Source organism: Vairimorpha necatrix, chromosome 4 (genome assembly GCF_036630325.1).
Source record: "Vairimorpha necatrix chromosome 4, complete sequence".
NCBI lineage: Eukaryota > Fungi > Microsporidia > Nosematidae > Vairimorpha > Vairimorpha necatrix.
In genome coordinates, this window is record NC_088819.1 from 355,312 (window position 1) to 380,731 (window position 25,420).

Below are 25,420 nucleotides of genomic sequence, written 5' to 3' on the forward strand. Positions count from 1 at the left end.
TTTTGCTTATGAATAGATGTGCTAGTATTTTAACTTATTGCTGCTTATATGCTTTCTATTTAATATTTTAATAGTTGAAAATATTTTGTAAGAAATTTTTTAAGATAAGAGGTTTTTGTACGATTTAGAATTGTTCAAAAGCAATAAACTTTCGAGAGTATAACGAAATTGTTTAGAATTACAAATTAAAAAGATTAATTTTTATGCCAGATATATTGATTATTATACTCTAATAAATTATTTATAAATATTAAAAATGGATTTAAACTCTATTCTATCTCGAAATTTATTATACTTAATAAATTCTTTAGGATATCGCAAAATGTAAACTAAAAGTTTTTTCTGCTTAAGTTGTTATTATTTTTACACATTTTTTTAATGATAACCAATATTTTTAGCATATTGATTGTAGATAAAACGTAAAAAGTGCATACAAATGCGATATAAGAGGTTAATAACAATTTAAATAAAGACCTACTGGTTTAAGATCACTAGATAATAACCGAAAATAAATAGTAAATTAATAATTTTTGGATACTAGATATGGGTCTGATTCGCCCATTACATTTGAACATGACGAATAAAATTGTAATTTCTAATAAACCCTAAAATCAGAATGTAACTTATGAGAAATCATTCTACGTAACCCATAAATATGCTAAAATCATCAATGACAACGAATTAAAAAAAATGTTAAATTTTACCGATAGAAAATGGAAAGTTTCTAGATGAAAGTCTAAATCGTAGGCACGGAAGTTTTCTTAAACCGGTATAATTAAAAGATTAACGTACTCGATTTCACATCGCGTTTTATACAATCTTCTTCACAATAAAAAATTTTGATCATAATTTCAATGTGAATTTTAAATTTTACAATTTTGTATCTGAACTGAAGATAATTATCATTTTTGCAATTTATTAAAGCATTTTTTTTACGTTTATAGAATAGAATTATTGTCGCGCGCCAACGAGGGATCGCGCCCAGTGCACAACCGGATTTTGTCCTAATTTTTTAACCTAACTACATTTTTTAGATTTAAAATTTTTAATTGTATTATACGAACCATATATGTATATGAATATTAGCTTTATGATTTTATTTAACCACATTTATTTTTATTTACAACCCCAAAATAAATTTATGCTCGCTGAGAAACGTCCAAGACCTCAAAAGTATTAAACGTCAAAACAACCACTGTGCCAAGCTGGTTGATAATAATGCCTTCATTTATTTTAGTGTGGGTTCATCATTTAAAGTAAGATTTACTTTTTTGCCTCAATGAAAAAAGTAAATGACCAAGTTGAGTATGATCTGCTTGTCCAAATACTCAAAGGAGAAGAGGGTAGCCTTAAATTTGACAAACTTTTAAATCTAGGTAAACAAAGGAATCCCGAGATTTTATTCTTGAAGATGTGGGAGGCTGTTACAAACGATTATTTTTGAGTTTTATGGTCCAAGCTATGTAATAGAAATCTAAGGACTTTATCTTCAGCATCAACTTGCGCGAACCGCCTCTATATAATTGAAATAACAGTACTTTAGCATATTTAGGGGTAGTATAATGGAAGTTTGCAGTATATGCAATATATGTATGCAAGCACAACCTCTTAAAACAAAAGAAAAGTTAAAGCACATCGTCGCTAAAAGTCTTTTGTAAGATTTAATATTGATCTTGTTGATATGAGGGCTTATAGCTGCAAAAATGGTGCTTTTAGTTTGATACTGTCAGCAATAGATGTATTTTCAAAATATGCCTTTATCTCTGCTTTAAAATCAAAACTGTCGTTGAAGTCGTATTAGTGTAAATTACAAAATTCAAACGTTAGGTTTATCAGCTATACTTCAATTTGACAACGGCAAAGAGTTTAAAAATATAACATTAGTTGAATCCCGCAACAAAATAAAATTTTGATTATTTATGTCAGAATCATCATCTATAGAATCAAGGACAAGTCAAGTTGTTTAATTAAAACTTATTCAATACTTGCAAAAACATCTTTGCGAAAAAAGATTATAACAGAAAGAACTGGCTAAGTTTATCATTTAATATGTTTATGATTAAACACCGCCGTTCACTCCGCTACAAAGAAGTCTCCCTATAATTTATGGTACGAAAGCCTCGGTTACAATACATATCTGAGGTATAATGATGATTCTACTGATAAGGATTAAACAATTTCAAACACGATATCGGCAAGATGTGCCTTGAGTTTTGAGAAATATCTTGAAAGAATGGACAGAAAATGTGTTCATAAATCTAACATTGATTTTCTATCGGTGATTATTTGGTCGTAAAAAATGACTTCGACACTAATTTTAATATAAAAAAACTAAAATTAAGTTCTTATTATAGTGTGCCAACGAAAAGAATAGAAATTTTTAAATACCATTTAAGTCTAAGATTTGACGGCAATAAATAAATAGATCAACGAATTCCAAAAAAAAAACTAAAAAAAGAGACCCTAAATAAGTTTTACTTTTTGTTATATTGAAAATTTTGGTTTTTTATGATTTTAAATATATACTTTATACATTGAAAACTGCTTTTGATGTTTTTACTTATAAGTAATTGTTTGTTTTTGAACAAGAAATATTTGTCTTAATACCCATAAGACAAATGAAGTTTTTTTACGTTCTATATTTATAAAATAAAATTACTTTATTTGTGCGCTCTTATTAGAAAAAAGAGTAAAATGTCGTATACCAACGTATAGCAAAATATAATATCTCATTTTGAACCTTCGTAAAATAGTGATCAAAGGGCATAAAAAATTGTATCTTAATATAGTTATGGTTCTTTTCTATACTAAAATGAAATTTTGTGAAGTCAAGATTATGCGAATATTCTTGTAAATTATTTATATGAACACAACATCATATTTTCGAATTTTGGTTTTTTTAATTTATTTTCCAAGATATTCAATACTTAAGATTAGAGTTATTTAATCAGAAACAGGTATAAGTTCTTTTAAATTTTTTTTTAGTATTTATAAAAATTCTTGTAAATTGAAGTTTAATAATTTTCTAAGAATCTCTGAAAAATATCTTAAAAATTAATCGAAAAAGAGAGCTAATTGTGGGATTTTTAAAGAAATAATGGAACACAATATACTCATAAATTTGTAAAAATAATATTTTTTATATATACATATAACTTAATAAGTTAAGTAATTATCAGACAGCAGCTCTTTGTTATAATCTTAATCCGCTTAAAAAACATAATGAACATGACCCAATTTGGCAAAAACTTATTTTGTATTCACAAAAATGATTTCATGTTTTTATTTTCATAATGTAAGTGGGCGTTAGTAAAGTGCTATCTAAAAAGCAAGATACTTTCGTATATATTCTTATTTATATACATTTTCTTACCCAATTAATCAGTTAAATCGAACACGCTTCATCTTTTGGGACATTTTTTTACGAATTGTTCCGGCGCGCGACAATAACTAATAAATTAAATGCAAAAAAATGAGTAGCATAGAGGAGAAAATATATATATAAAATTAAAAAAATTCTTTTCAATATGTTTTTATTTTTCTCAATACTATGAAATATTTTTAATAGCTTGATATTCTAGAAGAAGATATAAATATAAATCTTTTTTTATAATAACAAATATTTAAAAAAGAATACCAGTAAACATAGAACAATTAAACACAATTTTACATCTAGATAAATTTTTTATTAAAAAATAATTTGCATATAAAAGAAGTCGAATGCATATAAAGTTTTAATTTAATTAAAATCACATTATTCAAAAGTATATTTTATGTAAAAGATATATTTATTTAATATTTTTAATATTTAAAGATGGCAGTAATTTGCGCTGTTTTTGCTCATGTTTTTTTCTATTTCATTTTTAAGTAAAAATATAAATGAACAACCTTAAGAGGAGGCATTTTATATACCAATTCCGATTTTAATGTAAATACTTTGGGATTTATTTGTAAACATTTGCTTAGATTTGTAAATTAATTAAAAATTTTTTGTAAATAAAAAACTATTTTTACCAAATAAAATATTTTTGAATTCTCTATTAGTCCTCGTACATATTCAAAAATCTATCACTAAACCTTTGAGCAAAGAAGATCGAAAAAGAATAAGTATTGCGATAAGAAACTTAAAAAAATATAATAGCAGGCCCTTTAGCGGTGGTTTACTGAATGAATGTAAGAAGAAATAGCAAGATGGCTTTTTGAATCTGTTTTGGACCAAATAATTTATCCTCAAAAAAGTCGGTACCTATGGTCGAAACTACCTAAAAGTGAATATCAGAGATTATTCGAGAAGACGTAGATTTGAAAGATATAAAGAGCTTTTAAAATATAGATTAAGTATACCGAAAAATTTTAAAGATAATTCGCGAACATTTGACATTTTTACAAAGGTATTTGTATGGCGTACTAAAGGACTATTTGAAGATCTTATATGCATGCAGTTCAATGGAATAAAAATCAATGAAAGTAAGATTAATATTATACTGAAAAGAGCAATTTTGTGTTAAATTTAGTGGATAATAAAGATATAGATTTTTAATTTTTTTGTAAAAAAGACCAGAATGAAGATTATATGACCACGTTGAACGAGCTTATCTCAATCATGCAAAAAATTACTTCTGCTAACATTCTTAAATATGATAATAATCTAAGTTTACCATTAGATTATAGTGTCATTTTTTCGGAAGATTCATCGATTTTATTAACCTTTTTGAATCGTATTAAGTTACTTTAAATTAAAATTGTTATGATTAGTAACTTTTTGTGCAATGCGGAAATATTTTGTATTTGATTCTTTTGAAACGAAAAGAATTACACTGTAACATACACAAGCGTATGCTTTCCCGTTTTGTAAACAGAATTTAAATATTTTTGCATTTTTGATAATCTATAATGTAGAAATCCTAATTTTTTATCTAAACAAATTAATTAGGTCATGTGTAATTAGTTAGATCGATTTAAATCGGAGTTAAAATAATAATGTACTATATAACTTTTTCATTTCATTTTATAGCATTATTTTTTTGGGAAATTTCATTTTTCTTGATTCTATAATGTTTTACGATTTTTGTAATTTTTTAAAGAAGTTTTAGCTAAAGATATTTTGGAGACAAGTTTTACAAACTGTATTATTGATATCTAAATAAATCAACATAAAATTTAGCCACTTAAAATGGTCAAATTAATGTGTTAAATCCACTTTTGATGTTACAATAACATAAAAGTAGATTAGATATTTTATAAACACGAAAAGAGGGGTTAAAAATTAAAAAACTTCTTTTTATCATATAGTAGATATACAGATGTATGTTTTACATATGTAAAGCGAAAAGTACTTTTAGTTTCCTTTTTGCTCCTTCTTTTTATAGTTAAAAAATTTGAAAGACAGACTAGAAGGCCCTTATAATATCGCCTTAATTGAATACGAGATGCACATTTAAACTTTCGGCGCTTAAGGGAATTTTCCACATTCCTAGAAGAATAAAATACAGTCAATTTTAAAATTTTATTTTTTAACCCCCTTTTTCATGAAAATTGCTGTCTGTTGTGCTATGAATCAAAATAGGAGCATGGAAGCACACAAAGTCTTACAGAATTCTGGCTATGAAATTGATTCTTATGGTACAAATAATCAGATAAAAATACCAGGGGAAACATTAGAAACTCCTAACATATATAAATTTGGTACATCTTACCGTGAAATATACGAAGATTTACATAATAAAAATGCGCCATTTTATGAAAAAATCGGCATTTTGAAGATGCTTGAGCGAAATATGAAAATTAAAAATTACGCTGAAAACTTTTTTGAGAAAAATGTGCACCACGATCTCATCATTACGGCTGAAGAAAAATGTTTTGTAGCAATTTACGAAAATAAAATAAAAAATTCCGGGAATATTAAAACTTTTTTAATAAATTTTGATATTAAAGACACAATCTCAGATGCTAGTTCTGGAGCTTTGGAGATTAAAGATTTCATTGATATGTGTATGATTAATACTGGGAGCATCGAATCGAGACTTATGAAAGCTCTAGAAAGTTTTAACAGAAAATATATGAAAAATAATATATTTACAATATTAGAAGAATAAAATAGAATACACAGTGCTTCAATGTATAAAATTTATGAAAGGTAAAATAATAGGCATATTTTAATAATTATTAAAAAGGAAAGTTTAGCGGCAAATATTTTCTAACATTTAAATAAGAACTTAATTTCCGAAATATATTTCAAATAAACTTAATATAAATATAGTTTAAAATTTCTCCATCATTAAAATATGACGTGTCTTAGATGATTTATATTTTATGATCAAATACCTGATAAATAAAGATTTTGATTATTGATCTACAAACTTTTAACTTTTAATGAATACTGCCAATATAAAACTCATCTGTTGTCCAGACAAAAAAACCACAAATAAATTTAATATAACATCACATCAATTAAATCATAATAAGCATGACAAAAAAGCAATTCTAGTCTAAACATACAATAATCAACATAATATCTATATTGTACATAAAAAAATTTAGTTATTATTATAGAAATAATAATAAAAAAGTTTGTTTGTTTGTTTTACCAACAAATTACAAAATAAAACTATTTAAGAAAAAAAAAATGCATAAATCAAAAATGGATAAAAAGTGTCAAAAAATAGGAAATATAAAATTTCGAAATTTTAACCCCTCAATGACGAAGGAGGAGACCTCATGCAAGATATGCCATGGACCAGAAACAAATGAGGAGAATTTATGTTGTCCTTGTAAATGTACAGGAAGTATCAAATTTATACACAGATCTTGTTTATTGAAATATATAGAGAGTAGTGGTAAAGAGTTCTGTACGATCTGTAAGTACAAATATGAATTTAGAAATATCTACAAAAAGGACACACCTTCAAGATTACCCATAAATTTAATTATCAGAGAAATATTTCAGAGATTTTTAAAATGTCTAAAATACATATTTTATACATTGATGACGTTGTCAATAATATGCACAGTGGTTTATATTAATGGAAGTGTGTTCCTTAAATACATTTGTAATATTGTTTCAGATACCCATCTTAATATATGCGGAGTAGGGATTCCTATTACTTGCTTATCATTTTCTTTCTATTACTTGTATTTTAAGGTCTCTAGAGTAACAAGAAGTACAGCAAGAAGAAGGAACATTAGAATTGATTCAATGAATGTTACAAGTGAGACCATATCTTATGAAGAAACACCAAGACTGATATTGTCAAATATAGCCAATGAGAGGGTTATTCCATTTGTAAGTACAACAGATGAGGTAATACCGCCAAGTAATGATTTAGGTGATGAAATGGAAGAAAATTTACAAAATCTAGGTGATGAAGTAATTTTTTATGTAAAAATAGATTTTAAACTTATTCCAAAAATTTGCAGTCCTATTCTTTTCTGGTGGTTCTTTTTAAAAATTGCAAAATATGTCCATTTTGATTGGCCAAATTGTGAATTCTCAAAATTTTTACGACGGGTTTGTTTGTACGATTTTACAAAAACAGTATTTGTCATGTACACTCTCTTTTTATGTTTGCTTTTAGTTTCTTGGAAGTTTAAAAAAATTTACGATTTTTTTAAAATTCTAAATTTGATATTTGCCTGTTTTGCGATTATTATTTTCGTTGATGGAGTGTGTCTTCATTTTTTATTTTCTAAGATTTGCAATAATGGGGTCTTGGTAGATTTTGCCTCTGCATATTCCTGTGTTTTCAGTAGTTGTTTATTTCATATAATTATAGGTTATGAATTTAATTCATTTTTTAAAAAGACTATCTTTTCCTATACTGATAAATTTAGACCTGGCATGTTATGGAGTGTTGCGGAACCAGATGAAGAACCATTTGATTTACTGTACAAATTATCACAGAGGCCTTTGTCTGTCATATTTTTCAAAGCAATTAGGAATTTTATTTTTCATCTTGTCACTTACTTAGTTATATTGACCACAGTAAAATCTGAAATCAATATCAAATTTCGTATTTTTGATATCTACAAATTCTTGATATTCTTTAGACTTAAAAATCATATTTTTTCGTCATTGAAGCCTTTTTTAGAAAAAATGTCTTTTTTCAATTCTGAAATACTGAAATGTTTATCAAGATATTTTAAAATGGAAAATTTTTTATTTGGAGAAAAAATTTTATATGATAAAAATATGGAAGAAAATATCAAATGGTGTCCCAATAAGCATAAATATTATGACAGTAATAAAGTAAGAAGAAATAGTAAGCAAAAAGTGACACCTCTTGAAATAGAAAAATTTTTCAAAACGAGCCACAACAATGATTTTGGTCTATTTTATATTCCAAAATTTTATCAACTATATCTCGGAATTTTTTCTTTATTGATTATTTTCTCCACCTCACTTGCCTTTAAACTTGTTTTACGTTTTACTAAGATTTCCACCATTTTTTTATTGTCTAATGATCTGTCCTTTTCGCCCTTTGCTGATATTATTTACATTTTCATAGCAAGCCTAGTTTTTTTTATTTTTACTATTCCTACAAATATAAAGAAATTTAGAAGCCTTCACAAGAAGATTTTAATTTTTTTTTATGTGGATGTCTTCTGGCCACTTTGGTTTTCTTGTCTCATTGTTATTTTATACGGCGAAAAATCTATAAATGCATTTCCGTATAGAAGTTGGACTTTAATCTCTTCCACCTCTGATATTGTGAATTTCTTATTTAACAATCTAATATTCACTTCTTCTATTCAATATATCTCTTTACTCGATGTCTGTAAAAATTTGTTTGCTTTTACTTGTACAATTACTTTTTGTGTGTTCACAGTAAAGCAATATAAATATTGGATGTTGATGTTATATAAACATGGTATAAGTATTCCGATTTTTTATCTGATCCCGATCGCCTACATAGTAATTTATCATAGTAATCGAATTGTAGAATATTTTAAAAGATTTTTAGAAAATATTAGACGAAAAAATTATCTTGTAGATAGAGAAATCATAAATTATAATAGATGATAATATTTAGAGCCAAATAGTCAAAAAAAGGAAAATTACATAAAAAAATATCTATTATTGATATAAAAAACATTGTACTAAATTAAGTCGGCGATAATAGTAAAATAAAAAATTATATATATTTTATAAGTGAAAAACAAATCATCTCTTTTTTTCTAATATATAAACTATAGATATTTTATTCATAAACAAACATCATATTTGAAGGGAAACTATACGTTTTTTAAATTTACACATTTAACTTATAGTATAAGTTATGAACGCATTGGGAAAAAAATATAGACCGAAGAAGAAATTTATAGTTGTTAGAGTGAAAACATGGGTTGATTAATCATAAAATATATAAAGAAAGACATGTCAAATGTCTCAAGATGGACACTGCTGGATTTGACATGTGTTGTACTTCCCACAAAAGTGTTAAACTTTAAGCTTTCTAAACAAAATATTATAGCGTTTAACAATAAAAAAAGTTATCATTTTGATATAACAAAATAAAAATTTTGCCTTTAAAATCAATTACGATTCAAGATTAACAAAAATACATAAAACAGAAAATATCGAAACGTAAAGCAGCAATATTTAGAAATCAATAGAATAAAATGATTTAAAGTCTTATGTGTGATTATATTCATTGTATTTTCGAAATCTCTTTTCATAAAAATAATACATGTATAAACTTTTATTTTCAATAAGTAAGAAACCTCGTTTAAATTTTATCAACGAACTACTTTATATCAATATAAAAAATTATATTGTGATAACGATGCTATAAATATAAAAAATTTGGCTCTACTTCATTTTCTGCCCCCCCCCCCCCAAAAAAAAAAAAACATCAATAAAAAGATGCAAAATCGTGTTATTTTTCAAATCTAAACATTTTTTTTTGAGAGGGGCAAGAAAATGAAGTTAAGGTATTTTTTGTCGATTTGAGAATTTTTAAATGCCTCCTTTAGATTCCTCATTATGGGGTTAAAAAATTTTAATTTTTTAACCCCATAATGAGGAATCTGCAGGAAGCTATTCGAGAGCTAAATATCTGCGAAGATGCGTGCTTTAGGAACAATGAAGCAGCAATTGATTTTTTTTAGATAATGATCTTCTAAAAAGATCGATTGCTTGCAGACATTGTTCGACATCAGAACGAACTGTTCTTATGAACATTAGTGGATGTTCCGGCTACATTGACGGTAAAGTTTATCGTTGTGCTAATAAAAAGTGTAGTTCGAAGGGCTCACTTAAAAATGGTACGATGTTTAAAGGGATAAGCGTTCCATTTCACAAAATCCTTAGAGCATTCTATTGCTGGATATTTAATTATACTACTTACCAGGCAATAGATCTTTGCAAATTATGTGAAAATATATATATCCAAATCAAGGATACAGTGATGGAAGTCATTGCTTCTAAAGCGATGATAGCTACCAAATTGGAGAAACTTCTGTTCGTGTACAATTTGATGAAACCGCCATGCAACGGGTTAATTGTATCTAATCCTTCTTCAACTTTGGATTCCATGCCTGGAATTCAATGGATTATAGGCGGCATAGTAAAAGGTAATTCTAGAGAATTTGTTCTTGAATTGCTACCTAATCGATAATCTAGTACTATTGAAGACTTTTTTAGACGCAGAGTAAAACTTGGCTCAATTATATTTACTGATGGATACCCTTTATACCCATCAGCCTCTAGAAATTTTGGAGTGAACATTACATAGTAAATCATTCGCTTGGATTTATAAATGCAGAAGGAGACCACACAAATAATATAGAAAATTTGTGGTTCCATTTGAAGAATGAGTATAGTTCGAGTTGGGCTTAAAAGGCATAGGATTAATTTATTTCTAAAAGAATTTGCTTGGAAAAAGAGACATATCAATCATTCTAATAATGATGATCATAGGTGTGCTTATATAAAAATTTTAGAACTTTGTAGGTTGGAATAAATAAGATTTCTTCAAAATAATTTTATTTCTAGGGGGGGGGCAAGAAAAAGAAGTAGCGCCCCGAAAGGGCTAAAATCAGCATCTGTGTTAAAAAACTGGGGGGTCAAAATTTTTAAAAAATTACCCCTTTTTTTAAAAAACGAAGGGAATGATGAGTAATGAAGAAATTGAAGATTTTTATATATCTTTAACAATTTAGAAATACAATCAGAAATGTATAAAATGCGGTTGGGATTCAGCTATTGTATCAAATGAAACTGCTTACTTGAGGTGTAAGTCTTCAAGTTACAAACACAGATTTTCAATTTGGAAAATTCTTTTTTTGAAAACACTAGACTAGAACATTTACTAATGTTGCAAATAGTAAATTTGTGGATATTAGAATTAAAGTAATTCTTATATCAAAGATTTTGGGATGTAATGTATAAAATGTAAGTTACACCCTAGATAAATTATATAAATTAAAAATTTATGATAAGTATTTGAACAAGCTGAAGCAGATAGGCGGACAAGATATCATTGTAAAAATAGATGAAAGTAAAATTGGCAAAAATAAGCATCATAGGGATAGATTAGTTAAGGGGGTTTGGTATGGTGGAACGAACCGAAGCAAAGAAGATTGTATTCGTAATTATAAAGAAAAGAGACAGGGATGCATTATTTCCAATCATGTTTAAGCATGTAAATTTTGAATCCGGCATTCATTCGGATATGTGGAGGGCGTATGCAACGTTAAAAAATAATTATGCGGACCATAGGACTGTGAATCACAGTCAAACTTTTAGAGACAGGGAGACAGGTGTGCATACAAACACCATAGAAGGGAATTGGGGGTCGATAAAAGCCTCCATATCTAATAGGTGTAGGACTTATAAACTTGCTGAAATATATTTAGTTCTATATATGATTAAAAGAAATGAGAGTGAAGACATCTTCAAAGCATTATTAAAATTATGTTTTTGATATATTTTATTTATTTTAAAGTTAATTTTCATGCATTTTTATATCTTAATTATATTTTATTTTTTTTTCTGAAGTTTTCTCTTCCCTTCGTTTTTTTAAAAAAAGGGGCAATTTTTTAAAAATTTTGATCCCCCCAGTTTTTTTACACAGATGCTGATATTAGCCTAAAGATTTATAATTTAATTATAATTTATTTAATAACATTAAAAGTTGAAATTCATAGAGTTTCTCTACTTCTTCGGGGTCTAAAATATTTGATTCTTTATTATCTAGAGATCTGGACATGGCCAGTGCCATGTCCAGATCATAATTATCTTTAAGTAATGTTATAGGGACAAGATCTCTGTCAAAAGAATCAGACTCTAATTCTACAGAGGCACTATAATCGGACTCACTTCTATCAGACATTCCCAGTTTGGGGACGCGTAAAAATCAAAATGTAAAAATATTTTATTTTTTTATGTTTATTGATAAAATGCAGTCTCCTTTTAATAAATATCTACTGTGTCCTGTCTCAATGACTAAATTCATGTATTCATCAAATCCCACTATCTTGCCCCTGTGTATCATATTTCCTTCCTTCTCGTATACTTCTACTTCTTTCTTATCTACCATCCCCAGGTATATACTTTCTAACGGTCTTATTTCACTTTCTTCCATTACCCCTTCTTTTTATAATTTATTTTATTTCATACAGCTTCCTCTTTCTGCACATTATCATTTTTTTTATTTTTCAACACATGATTTTTTTTTATTTTTCAAGGCATTATTTTTTTTATTTTTCAACACGTTATTTTTTTTTTCCTATACATTATTTTTTTGATTTTGCTCTTAATTTTTTGATATTATTTTTTTTCTTGTTCTTTGATTTTTCTTTTGCCCTCTTATGATTTCACTGGACGAAATTGCGCTGACCAAAGACTTAGAAACACTTTTTAAGAAGATTGTAAGGAATAGCGACATTATAAAACAAATAAGAAACTTTGGACCTTTAGATTACAAAATAGTAGAAGGATATTTACATGATCCTAAGGTAATAGCAGAATTAGAGAAATATGGTAGAAGAAGCATACTTAAGAAATATTATATTAGTCAACAAAATAAGTAAAGAGTCTTTTTAAGAAAGCAAATTATGGAATAAATATTCAATCTATACAAAATTAGAATAACGGCCTTTTTATTTAAGTCTTATAAAATCAAAAAATGTTCGTATACATTTCTTGTTTTTTAATTGAAATTTAATATATTTTTATAATTTTCTCTCAAAAAAATATGATTTGATTTTAAAAACTCAGTTCTGCAGTATATTTTTCAGAAACTGTAGATATTCTGATTTGCTCTTTAATTTTATAGTTTTATAATATTTTTTCAGAAAAATTATTTCCCTTAAATGATTGTGCTTTTTCTCTTTGATCTATGTATAACCTCGAAAATATCCAAAAATGATTCTAATTTTTTTTCCTACACTGAAAATAGTCGGAAATGTCATTTATCGCGTATCTTAGATAATGAGAGGTATAGTCATCTAACATGCATTTTTGAGAATTATCTAGAGAGTCAAATAAATGGGACCAACAGTGCCTCGCCTTTTAATGAAGACAGTTATTCCGAAGATTCATTAGATGAAAACAACAATGAAGATAGCCAATCTGAAGATTCGTTGGATGAAAATGATGATAAATGTATTAAACACAATCACAACAAAGCAGACAATATAACGCCAAATGATCAAGAAGATAATAGAAATACATCAGATGAATATGTAGATACATATGATGCATTAAATGAAAGCGAAAAATGTTGCACATTAACAAATGAAGGTAGCGACAGTGATACGTCAACAGACGAATTTGAAGATACATGTACATCATTAGAAGATAACACTAAAGTCAGTGACTTAACATATTATAATATATGGCATGGTAGGGACAATTACAGACTGCCACAGAGAAACCAATTATACGAAATTAATAAAAATGATGTATAAGAAATAAAAATATTTATTTATAAAATATTTTATATAGCATAAAATTATGTATGAGAAAAAACACAGCGATAAGTACATTGGAATATTGAGATCAATTTAATATTTCAAACCAGAGATAGGGAGAAACCTTACATAAATATAAAAAGCACAATGTGGTTCTTATCAACTGATAATATAAAATATTTAGTTGTTAATCTCCATGTTCGTATAAAGCCAGTGCATCAAGCTCTGCCGTATCTCGAGACTTCGGCCTCGTATGCAAGAATTTTATAAAAATATCATATCGCAAAACGATAATCGAACAGAAATAAACATTTTGCAGGTTTTTAATGATTCGAAAGGAATCCCAACACACTATTTAAAACATTTGATTTTATATCTTATGCTTGCTGTTTTTTGACAACATGCAATAGTTACGCGTTATACACTTCGAATGCAAATTTTTGGCAATATGTAAAAAAAAACTTAAGTTTAGTGATGTAAACTACACGCTCTGTATTGTCTTGGCTACTTGATTGAACACAAGTTTCATACATAAACATGTCGCTAAAAGGCATAATACATTCAGAAATCTACATACATCGAAGGAGTTATAGATCTTCCAATTTTAAATTTGTTAATAAACTAGATTTTATATTCTTGTGACGAAACACACTAATTCTTGGATGAATTTAATAATTGACATAGTTATTTAGAAGTTCTAAATTACCAACTATTCTAAAATACAACAACAATTTAATCTATTAACACACAATATCGCTCTTATGTTTCAATACAATGATTTGGTATCAAAGACAAGCCCTCGAAATACATAGACTCATATCGCTTCTAAAACTTTAAGTCGATAAAAGAACTACAGGTAATATTTAAAGGTTTATTTATTTAATAATTTTATTACTGGGAAAATTTTATTCTCTTGAAAAAAAGATCTATTACTTTGATAGTGGTATTAAAATAGGAATAGGCGATTAAGTATGCTTTATATTCTATAACAACGTAATCAAGTTATATAATATTAAGTTAATTATTTATTAGACCTTTTAACTTCTTATGAATTGCTATATACAGTATTTTGGGCTAATAAAAAATTTAAGCCGAATCCTTTTGCGTTTAGTATGCTTGATTTGTTAATTCAATTAATAGATCTAAATAATCTGCAAATGATATATATTATTTTATGTTAAAAAAACTTAATTCGAAATTTCCCAAAAAATCATGCCAATGTGTATCTATAGCTGCCAAAATATTAGTTATATTTTATTAACATAATTTCGTTTATCATATACTCTATAAATAATAAATTCCTATTGCAAATCTTTTTTTCTTAGTTTAAAATTTTTACAAAATATATCTTCTCACACGTTTTTAGCAATCATAATAAAATTTTGACATGTGGTTTATACCACAATTATGATCAGATGATATAAAACTATTATAGTAATAATGAACAGTAATATAAATTTATATTGCCATTGCAACAAACATGTTATTTAATAGCTTTTGTCTTTAAAAGTTAAGTCATTTCCTCTTTTTGCAATAATCTTTTTCGTTATATTTATGATAAGTTTTGATTATATACAACGTGGAATTTTTGTACAAACATAAAAAAGAAGAATAATCTTTAATTATTTTTTTTAGAATCGCTGTCGTTTAGTGTCATAAATTCCTTTACATTGGTCTCAGAAGTTTCCACATCATCAGAATCTGCATTTTTTAATAAGGTATAATAGTTTTTTTTATCTTCAGAATCACTATCATCCTCAAAATCAACACTTTCGTCGTCAGAACCTTTATCCTCTATTGAGGAAGAGGCCGATTCACTATCATTACACAGCAGATTATATTCATTGTTATCTTCATTAACACAAGTACGGCCAATTATGAAATCATTAAAAGCGCAATTCTCTTCATAAACGCCATTTTCAAAACCAGAGTCGCCATCTCGCATCGAAGAAGTGATTGTTTCACTAAGCACAAACTGCGGGTTTAGTTCACTAAATTCCGGCATAACAGTATAGTCAATTATAATATCTTCAGAATCACTATCGTCTATTAATGGCGTAAATTCCTCAAAATCTTTGAGTGCTAAATGACTATCAAAATACGAATGAAAACGTTCAGAAATACTATTGGTAACAGTAGGCATCATTGAAGTATCTATTGCACTGATATTATTGATAAGACCACAGATCAATAAATAAAAATTTCTCATGGGTTGAAAAAAAAAGATTTATTTTATATCTTTGATTTTTGACATGTGTAAACATAAATTAATGTAAAAGTATAGAAATATAAAAATATTTATAATGGAAAATTTTTTATTTATAATTTAATTTTTATATTTTTGTTGTTTTGTTTGACAGGCATTTTGAGATTTCTTTGCAATTTCAAAATTTTTATTCAAAAAAAAACTTTTTTGTCGATCACAACTACTGAAAAAATTGTAAACTCAACATTGGAATCAATAAAAAAAATAAAGAATATGCAGACCAAAAATTTAAATTTAAATTTTTCATATAATTTATGTTTGGAGGGAAAGAATACAAATTCATCGTCATAATAAGTAATGCTTACATCTTTATAAGATGAACATTTTTAAGTCATTGAAAATGTTAAAATTATACATAAAACATTTGTGATCATTAGTAATTATTGTTTTAGCAGAACATTTATTAAACAAATTAAGTGTTTAAACAACTACACGAAGAAAAAAAAAGGACGTTTTGTAAATCACTTGATTTCATAATTTAGCTTTGACATAACGCAAGGTCATTTTCTAAACTTTGAATAACAGATCGTTTTGTGTGTTCAATGACTGCATGTATTAAATCAAGCGATTTGATTTGTACAACAATTGAAATACTTTGATGATTATTCTGTATTCTTATTGTGTTATCATTGGATAGGAAAATTTGACTTAATTTATCAATTGATACTAAACATTATAATACTCCAATTTTTTTTTCACTTCTAATGCCTAACGATAGTTTTCTTAAGAGCCTTGTTTATAATTCTTTTTTTAAGAATTTAGATATTTTGCATAATCTATACTTTATAAGAATATTTTAACCTTTTTCAAATTTCTCATGTTTTTAAAATAGAAAAATTATTTTTTTAATTATGTACTAATTGTAGTAACAATTATATTCGTCTTTTTATTAATACAAGCCATATAAATAGCTTACTAGAGCAAAAATAGTATTAATAAACATTATTTGCTCTATTGTTTTATCTCGCGATAAATTTTTATTCAGTGATTCGCTTGTCTTAACCTTTGAATACTATTATATTATTAATTACTTAGTTAAAAATTAACTAGTAAATATAAAAAAATAAATTTAACTTGCCCGTATAAAATTCTTCAATTTTATCAACGAGACGATACATAGCCTTCTTATATTGCAATAAAATTATTTAGAACGGCCCATTAACTAGTTAACATGTAATAGATAACAATTTAATTGTTTTCTGCATTAAATGAATTTAATTAGTAACTATAGTATAATAATCGAAGGCATTTTCAAAATATGAATTCTATGTAAAAAATAATTAGAAGGTAATTTTGTCAAGACTTGTTAATAATTCTTTAGAATTAATGCTGAGTCGTTTTTTTGTCCGATATTAGATTTAATTTTTTTTTTCTTGCAAGTAAGAGGTAGGGAGAAACCCTACATAGGGACCAGAGGGATTTGGGAGTGATCCTCATCCAACTGGTACTGTGAGATTCTTACTCACTAAAACTCCCTCCATACAGTTTGCCGGTGCAGCAAGCTCCGCCGTATCCATTGGACTTTGGCTCCAGGAGAACACTTTCCATTTATAACTCAAATCGCGTCCAGAGTGACCTCACAGCGGATATACTTAACGGGCATGGTTATCTATAACCCGAGGAGAGACATCATCGTACTGACTCAAAGGTCCCTACAATCATCTGTATTGCACACACGGCTCCTTACACGACCACATCCCCAGCCCGGCGTTTTTATTGGGCTGCGTTGACCTTTAGTCTCTCACTAGTTTCGGCCACCGTGTTACAGAATCTTGTGGGATAGGGTCCACGAGACCTTCTATTGCCCTACTTCGTCTAGTCTCTTAGTTAGCTCTAGAATCCTACTCTAGAGTCACCAGCCATGGGCTCCAACTAGGCCGTACCTATTAGATACTTTTATTTATTATTAAGTCACCAAAGGGCGATACTGCTTTTTGGCCTTGAGGTGCGTTTCTACACTAGATTCTAACCCCCTGTGGCTGGACACACACAAGTTTCATTGAATCAACTTAATGATTATCGTAAACATTTTCATCATCTGAGTTGTTCCAACTGCATCATAGAAAGTAGAAACAATTTTGGTGCCCCTGGGAATCGAACTCAGCCATTGCTCAATGGAAGCATTGCATTCTACCACTGTGCTAAGGGCACCATATTAGATTTAAACACTACACGAAATTAATTCCAATTAAAAAAAACCTAAGAAAACCTAAAAAGAAATAGAAATAACATCAACAAATTTACGTTAGCCGAGTTGGCAAAGTTATAGAGATATGATCTATTGTCAACTAAATTTTTCTACTTGTATAATTTGAATACCAATAGCAATTAAGTAATGACAAAATGATTTTTTACTCCAATAAACATGATTAAGTTTTAAATTTCTATCTTGACGAATATATGAAGAATTCATCGAGAAAATTATTTGTATTACAGATAGATACAGACCTTGAAAGATTACGGGATGCTACATATGAAGTGTGGCGTAAATTTGTAGATTCAAGATGGCTAGATATTGTGGCTTAGATTTAGCTACGGCATAAGAGGCTTTATAAATGTATTATTGATTTATACTTTTTATCAAACGTTTCTAAGTCATTAAGATAAGCTTGTTTTTTTATTTTTAAGACGTAAACTATTTATTAATTAATTATTGTGCAGTTTTGTCTTCTTTTTTTAGTTTCGGTGATTATTATTCTGAAGCGAAAGAATGTGTAAGAATTGGTTAATTAGGCAAAATTTTATTCAGAACATAATGATGTGCATATTTGTATAAGAATCTCCAGTTGTACTTTGATAAATTACCTTTTTATTGACATAAATAAGATCAATCGAATAATGGCGATCTTTTTTTTTGTAAACTTGCTATCATTATCGTACTATATTTATATTTTTTTCTTAGCATTAGGCATGGAATGCACTTTTCTATTTAATAGAATTAATGATAATTCTTTGATCTTTGTTTGTTCGGCGAACAAAAGAACTTATTTTTTCCCCATATATGTTTTTACTCCTCTATTTTTTAATTTGTTCCGACAAGATTGATCAAACAGAAAAAGACAATTTAATCAAATTGACCAACGAATCATTGACAATAAATTCACAAAAAAGCAAATTTAATAAATCTTCAGATGAATGTTACCTTCCATTAAAGAAAAGAAAATTCTATGTAGTTGAACAGGAAACTAAAACGTTAACAGTAGACAATACCTTCGATCATAAAGCAAGATGTTCAAATGTACAGACGTTTAACCAAGAAAATTATAATTTTAAGAAATGTAATGTCAGTAAACAAACTATCAACACTAAGAATTATACAGATTATAAAGAATTGTTAAAAAATTTAAAAGAGCAAATACAAAAGTGGGACGCAGAAGACGAAAAGACTGAAAGTAAGTTTAAAGTTTTAAATTGTGTCAATTCAAAAGAATACAACATTTATAAAGATGCAAACCGTGCAATTAATATGAGATTTTATCAGTTTTTTAAATCAATAAATATACATAATAATAAAATTAGAAGATTTTTAGAATATGATTCTATATTTTATGGTAAAATCAATCCCTTGATCGAAAATATAGATTTTATCGAAGAAATCATAAAATACTTAGGAAGAATATTGCCAAAAAAAAAGAATTATATAAGTAATATTTACAGATTAATAGATTTTTATAGTGTGTTGCCAACAAGATTGGAAATTTTGAAAGATGAGTTCAAGATTATCGAAAAATTTAAAATTTTTAAAATGAAATTTAATCGAAGCTTTCCTAAAATGAACGAAGAAATAAAAGATGTTAAAAAGTCGTTAAATTCAATACACGAAAAATTAAAATATTTTTTTAGTGAACTAAATAAAGTAAAAGAAAATAGTAGAGCTATCACAGAAAATTTAGAAAAAATTCTATTAACGAACTATTGATATTCCATTTATTTAAGAGTATTAAGTTTTTGTGTGTTATTGTACTATATTGTGCCACAATATATTCTATTTGTTATACTAACATAAACTGTTTACCTATAATATTTTATCTTCGTTATTTTATCAACGAAAATTGAATTATATTGTTTTTTCACTTTACAAGTATGTTCTTTTTTAGCAAAAAATTATTTCTTGAACATATAATCAATAGGTGCAAAAATCAGTGATTTCTATATCAGCATTCTTGTTTTTTTGTATAAGAGTGGTTAAGCTGCTTTTATCTTTAAGATAACAAAAAAAAACAACACTAAATAAATTTATGATTTAAATAACTGTAAAATATAAAACAAAATCAAAGAATAAAAAAATAAATTTAATATAAACGTAAAAAGTATGGCAATTTATAAAACAACTTTTAATTACATATTTGTTTAGTTTTATTTAAGCATCAGTTATGAAAGGGAGAATGTAAAAAAAGTTTATAAATTTAATTAGTTATTAGATAAGTCTAATTATAATGGTCCAAACTCTTTCAGTATAGTTTTTTGACTATTGCTAATCATACTTTTTATACCTTTGTTTGTATTGATGCCTGTATGCTCTCGAATAAACAGCTATCCGCCTTAAAACGCCTTTTCTTTGCTTGATTTCTTTCAAGGCGCTAAAAGCTCTGGTATTTTTCTTCTTTACATTATCAACTATCCGTAATCTCGTCTTGTATTCATAAAAAACTCAATGTATATTTCGATACAATAGATTTAATGTGTGCTTTAAAAAGAAAAAAACTTTTTTGTTATCTGATGTACATGTTGTGATGTTTTTCATTCTGAAAAAGCTGATAAACTTTTAAGAATTATTAATTAGTCTCAGAGAATTTGCGTGAAGCATATTATTTTTCAATAACTTTTCAAATTTATTAATAATAATTGTCGTAGTTACTTACGCCTAAACCGAGCATTTATAATGCTTGGATATTTCTTTATATTTTTATAATATTTTACCCCATCTTATGGAAGGAGAAAAGAAACAAATGAAAATAAATAATATTAATAACATGGCGACAATGACCAATGGTATAATAAATTTCCATGGTAACCCAGACGAAGATATAGTAGTATGGCTAAAAGATCTACTACTTATAACTAAATTAGCAGGTTTGGGAGAGGAAGATGTAATGCAAATGATACTGATGAGCTGCGAAGAAAAGCCCTTTCTTGTTTTTTGAAATAATGGAAAGCCGGCAATGGAAAATAAGCGGCGATGAATTTACAACCCTTCTTAAGAAACGGTTTGTCAAGTATAATGACACGGAATTTACACTATCAAAATTCCTTACTTCTCCTATGCCCTCATCAAGAGAAGAATTTTCAGAATTACTTAAGACTGGAACATTTATTCTAAACAAAAATTTTATGAATGTAGGAGCATTAATGCAGGTACTCATTAGCAAGTGCCCAGATACAATTAAAGCCTCTCTTTTTGAAACAGCCGAAAAGACAAGAGACTGGCAACACTTCTGCCAAAGAGCAGAGCAACTATCATGGATAGCATATCCAGATAAATTACTAAACAGAGTTTTACCGCCTTTAATAAAACTAACTATACAAACCCCGCTAAATATAAAAGCCCTCATAAACAAAAAAAGATTTTGTAAGATCCATGGGACGGGTAATCATGATACAGAATTTTGTTTTACTTTAAAAAACTAAAGAATATGGGTTGGATAGAACCATCAAATAAAAAAAAAATTAATGTAGTGAAAGAAGACGAAGAAGAAATTGACCAAGACAGTCCAATCTATGAAAATAAATCTGAAATTATTTATTCGGTGAATACGTTAAACAATACATCAAACAAATTCTTCATATATGCACAAATTGACAATACCAGAAGATTATGTCTCATAGATACTGGAGCCGATGGTCTCGATAATACATCAGGATATAGTTAGTCCTAATATGAAAGAATATATACATCAGAATACAATACGATCGGCTTGTGGAACAGATATGAAATTAACGGCAAAGTTAAAAAATATCAAAATAGAAATCTTTGGATCCAAAATAAACTTCTCTCCTCTTATTACTGAAACAGAACCAAGATACATCATAGTTGGGACAGATGTGATAACGCAGCACCCAGAAATTTTAATTAAAGTACTGACAAATAAAAAACTTGTGTCAAAAAAAATTATAGAGAAGTTCCTAACTATTAATCGGGTCGAAGAAGAAGAACATCTAAAAAGCAAGGAAGATATTTTGAAAAGATATCCAGAACTATTTAAAGAAGAAATCAATACAGAACAGACTTGTCAAGAAGGTAGACATAATATAGATGTCGGAGAAAGTGGACCTATATACTGTAAATTATCACGAATCCCAATACACTATGAAAAAGCAATTGACGATGAAATAAACAAAAATCTTAAATTGGGCATTATCACTCATAGTAAGAGTCCATGGAACAGCAGAATAGTACCAGAAACAAAACCTGATGGCACTTTGCGTATGTGTATAGACTTCAGGCGATTAAACAAGATAACAAAAAAGACAAATCACACCAAGGATAGACGAAATTCTTGATAAACTCAATAAGTCAAGTATATTTACATTACTAGACGCCACAACAGGATATTATAAACTAGAAGTCGACGAGAAGGATAGAAAAAAACTGCATTTTCATAGAAATCAGACCATTATGAGTTTGTAAGAATGCCATTCAGACTTTGCAACTCTTCGGCAACTTTCCAAAAACTAGGATAGAATATTGAGAGAATATTTGGGTTAATTTGTTATTGCGTATTTAGATGATGTCATTATTTATTCAGAGAACATTGCGGAACATAAAAAGCATGTGGAACTTGTATTAAATAAAATTAAAGAGGCCAAAATCACACTTAACAAAAAAAATTTTAATTTTATAAGACTGAGCTAAAGATACTAGGAATAGTAATAGTTTAAGGAAAATAAAACCAGGCCCATAAAAAATAGAGCAATAAAAAAATATCCTATTCTAACTAATTCAAGGGAACTAAGATCTTTCTAGGGTTTTATTAATCATTGTAGAGAATTTATAAGAAAATATGCTGAAAAATCAAGACCCCTTTTTTAACTTTTTAAAGGGGAAAGTAAAAAAAAGCTGCAAGAGGATAGAACACGATGATGATACAATCTTAGACTTGGAATCATTAAAGAAAGAATTGACTGAAGAGACATGTATACAGCCAGATTTTTCCAAAGAATTTATTTTAATAACCGATGCATCTAATACAGGAATGGGAGCAATATTGGCTCAAGTAGACGCAAATGGCACAGAGAGGATGAGATCAGCATACAGTAAAAGCTTTGAAAAACATCAATTGAACTATTCCGTTAAAGATAAAGTTTTTCTGGCCGTTTTAAAAGAAATAAAAAACTACGGCACTATCTCGTAGGGAAAAATTATATACTAAAGACCGACCATCGTGCGCTAGTTTATTTGTAGGAATGTAAGGATTCGACTACAAGTTTACTTAGATGGGCTATGAAACTTCAAGAATATAAGTTTAAAGTCGAATACATAAAAGGTGAAGACAACGCAGCCGATGGATACTCGAGAGTTTGTAGCGTACATAAAGCGCGCGAAGAGAATATGAATATAACTGAAATTGTCAAACAGAATATCCTGAGTGAGCATCATTTGACATTAGGACTTGGTTCAGCAAACAACATGAAAGCAATAATAAAAGAAAGATATTAGTGGAAGGGAAAGTATAGTGATATAGATAGATATTACTTCAAGCATATAACATGCTCAAAAGCGGATAACGGAAAAGTAAAAATTGAAAATAAAGTCATTGAAACGAAGAAAACTAATGAACTTTGGGAAGTAGATCTAATAGGAAAAATAAATGACAATGGAAACCCCAATTTATAGTCATCTGTGCATACCACCATACTAAATGGATTGAGACGAAAATAATATACCAGAAAAATTCCCTTGAAATTATAAAAGCACTTGAAGAATTTATGAGTAAGTCCAATGAAAAGCCAGATAGAATATTATCAGATTGCGGACAAGAATTTTCAATTATAAAGGTGTCAGATTGGGCCCACAGGCTGGTATTAAATGGGACTTCTCGTCCCCATTCCATCATCAGACCACTGGAGCTGTTGAACGTGTGATCAAAACATTTATGAACAAGTTGAAAAAGTTCACACGTTTTGGAAAGAGACATTAGACAAAGCTTGTAGACGTTGCAACTTTAGTCGTAAATTTATCTCAAAACAGAGCTATTGGGCTTTACTGTCGTATATAAAAAGAGGAGATTGACAGAATTGAATATAGATAACCCCCTGAGTCAATCCAAAGTCTTAATTTCAATGATTTATCGGAAAAAAAATTTTAAGAGAATTTTAGAGAAATATAGGCAACATATCATAAAAGAAAAAAAACTAAAAGACGTTTATAAGAAAGGAGAGAATGAGATGGCAGTATTCAGACCGACTCAAAACAATTAAATTAAATTGGACGCTAGGATTTAGGGCTAAAATCAGCTTTAGTGTAAAAAAACTGGGGGGATCAAAATTTTTAAAAAATTGCCCCTTTTTTTTAAAAAACGAAGGGAAGAGAAAACTTCAGAAAAAAAAATAAAATATAATTAAGATATAAAAATGCATGAAAATTAACTTTAAAATAAATAAAATATATCAAAACATAATTTTAATAATGCTTTGAAGATGTCTTCGCTCTCATTTCTTTTAATCATATATAGAACTAAATATATTTCAGCAAATTCATAAGTCCTACACCTATTAGATATAGAGGCTTTTAAAGACCCACAATTCCCTTCTATGGTGTTTGTATGCACACCTGTCTCCCTGTCTCTAAAAGTTTGACTGTGATTCACAGTCCTATGGTCCGCGTAATGGCTTTTTAACGTTATATAGGCCTTCCACACATCGGAATGAATGATAGATTTCAAATTTACATGCTTAAATAAGATCGGCAGCAATGTATCCTTGTTTTTTTTATTTATTATGACAAACATTATCTTCTTTTTTGTTGTTCTTTCTACCATCCCAAAACACCAAAATCCTTTAACTAATTTTCCCCTGTGGTATTTATTCTTACCTATTTTACTTTCGTCGATCTCCACTATGATATTTTCGCCTCCTATTTGTTTTGTTTTATTAATATATTTTTCATAAATTTTTAATTTATTTAATTTCTCAAGTGTAGCACTTACATTTTGCATATTACAGTCCAAAATTTTAGAAATATGCGCTATTTTAAGTCCCATTGTCCATAGATTTACAATTTTCAGCATAAGAATATGATCT

General features: G+C 27.8%; 8 protein-coding genes across 8 annotated transcripts; 5 read left to right on the top strand and 3 right to left on the bottom strand.

Annotated features, from left to right (window-relative positions):
* Nucleotides 1-5,528: 5,528 nt before the first annotated feature.
* On the top strand, nucleotides 5,529-6,095 carry VNE69_04072 (RNA polymerase II subunit A C-terminal domain phosphatase SSU72; the record flags this gene model as incomplete). The annotated part of the gene is made up of 1 exon (XM_065473317.1): nucleotides 5,529-6,095. The coding sequence occupies one exon, from the start codon at nucleotides 5,529-5,531 to the stop codon at nucleotides 6,093-6,095; it is 567 nt and encodes a 188-aa protein (XP_065329389.1).
* A 602-nt stretch (nucleotides 6,096-6,697) lies between these two features.
* Nucleotides 6,698-9,019, top strand: VNE69_04073 (E3 ubiquitin-protein ligase MARCH6; the record flags this gene model as incomplete). The annotated part of the gene is made up of 1 exon (XM_065473318.1): nucleotides 6,698-9,019. One exon carries the CDS (start codon nucleotides 6,698-6,700, stop codon nucleotides 9,017-9,019), a length of 2,322 nt encoding a protein of 773 aa, XP_065329390.1.
* A 3,088-nt stretch (nucleotides 9,020-12,107) lies between these two features.
* Nucleotides 12,108-12,332, bottom strand: VNE69_04074 (uncharacterized protein; the record flags this gene model as incomplete). Its single annotated transcript, XM_065473319.1, has 1 exon — nucleotides 12,108-12,332. One exon carries the CDS (start codon nucleotides 12,330-12,332, stop codon nucleotides 12,108-12,110), a length of 225 nt encoding a protein of 74 aa, XP_065329391.1.
* A 42-nt stretch (nucleotides 12,333-12,374) lies between these two features.
* VNE69_04075 (small nuclear ribonucleoprotein E) lies at nucleotides 12,375-12,584 on the bottom strand (the record flags this gene model as incomplete). The annotated part of the gene is made up of 1 exon (XM_065473320.1): nucleotides 12,375-12,584. One exon carries the CDS (start codon nucleotides 12,582-12,584, stop codon nucleotides 12,375-12,377), a length of 210 nt encoding a protein of 69 aa, XP_065329392.1.
* A 226-nt stretch (nucleotides 12,585-12,810) lies between these two features.
* Nucleotides 12,811-13,032, top strand: VNE69_04076 (uncharacterized protein; the record flags this gene model as incomplete). Its single annotated transcript, XM_065473321.1, has 1 exon — nucleotides 12,811-13,032. The coding sequence occupies one exon, from the start codon at nucleotides 12,811-12,813 to the stop codon at nucleotides 13,030-13,032; it is 222 nt and encodes a 73-aa protein (XP_065329393.1).
* Nucleotides 13,033-13,314: 282 nt separating this feature from the next.
* On the top strand, nucleotides 13,315-13,911 carry VNE69_04077 (uncharacterized protein; the record flags this gene model as incomplete). The annotated part of the gene is made up of 1 exon (XM_065473322.1): nucleotides 13,315-13,911. The coding sequence occupies one exon, from the start codon at nucleotides 13,315-13,317 to the stop codon at nucleotides 13,909-13,911; it is 597 nt and encodes a 198-aa protein (XP_065329394.1).
* A 1,621-nt stretch (nucleotides 13,912-15,532) lies between these two features.
* VNE69_04078 (uncharacterized protein) lies at nucleotides 15,533-16,123 on the bottom strand (the record flags this gene model as incomplete). The annotated part of the gene is made up of 1 exon (XM_065473323.1): nucleotides 15,533-16,123. The coding sequence occupies one exon, from the start codon at nucleotides 16,121-16,123 to the stop codon at nucleotides 15,533-15,535; it is 591 nt and encodes a 196-aa protein (XP_065329395.1).
* Nucleotides 16,124-19,181: 3,058 nt separating this feature from the next.
* Nucleotides 19,182-20,099, top strand: VNE69_04079 (uncharacterized protein; the record flags this gene model as incomplete). The annotated part of the gene is made up of 1 exon (XM_065473324.1): nucleotides 19,182-20,099. One exon carries the CDS (start codon nucleotides 19,182-19,184, stop codon nucleotides 20,097-20,099), a length of 918 nt encoding a protein of 305 aa, XP_065329396.1.
* Nucleotides 20,100-25,420: the final 5,321 nt, after the last annotated feature.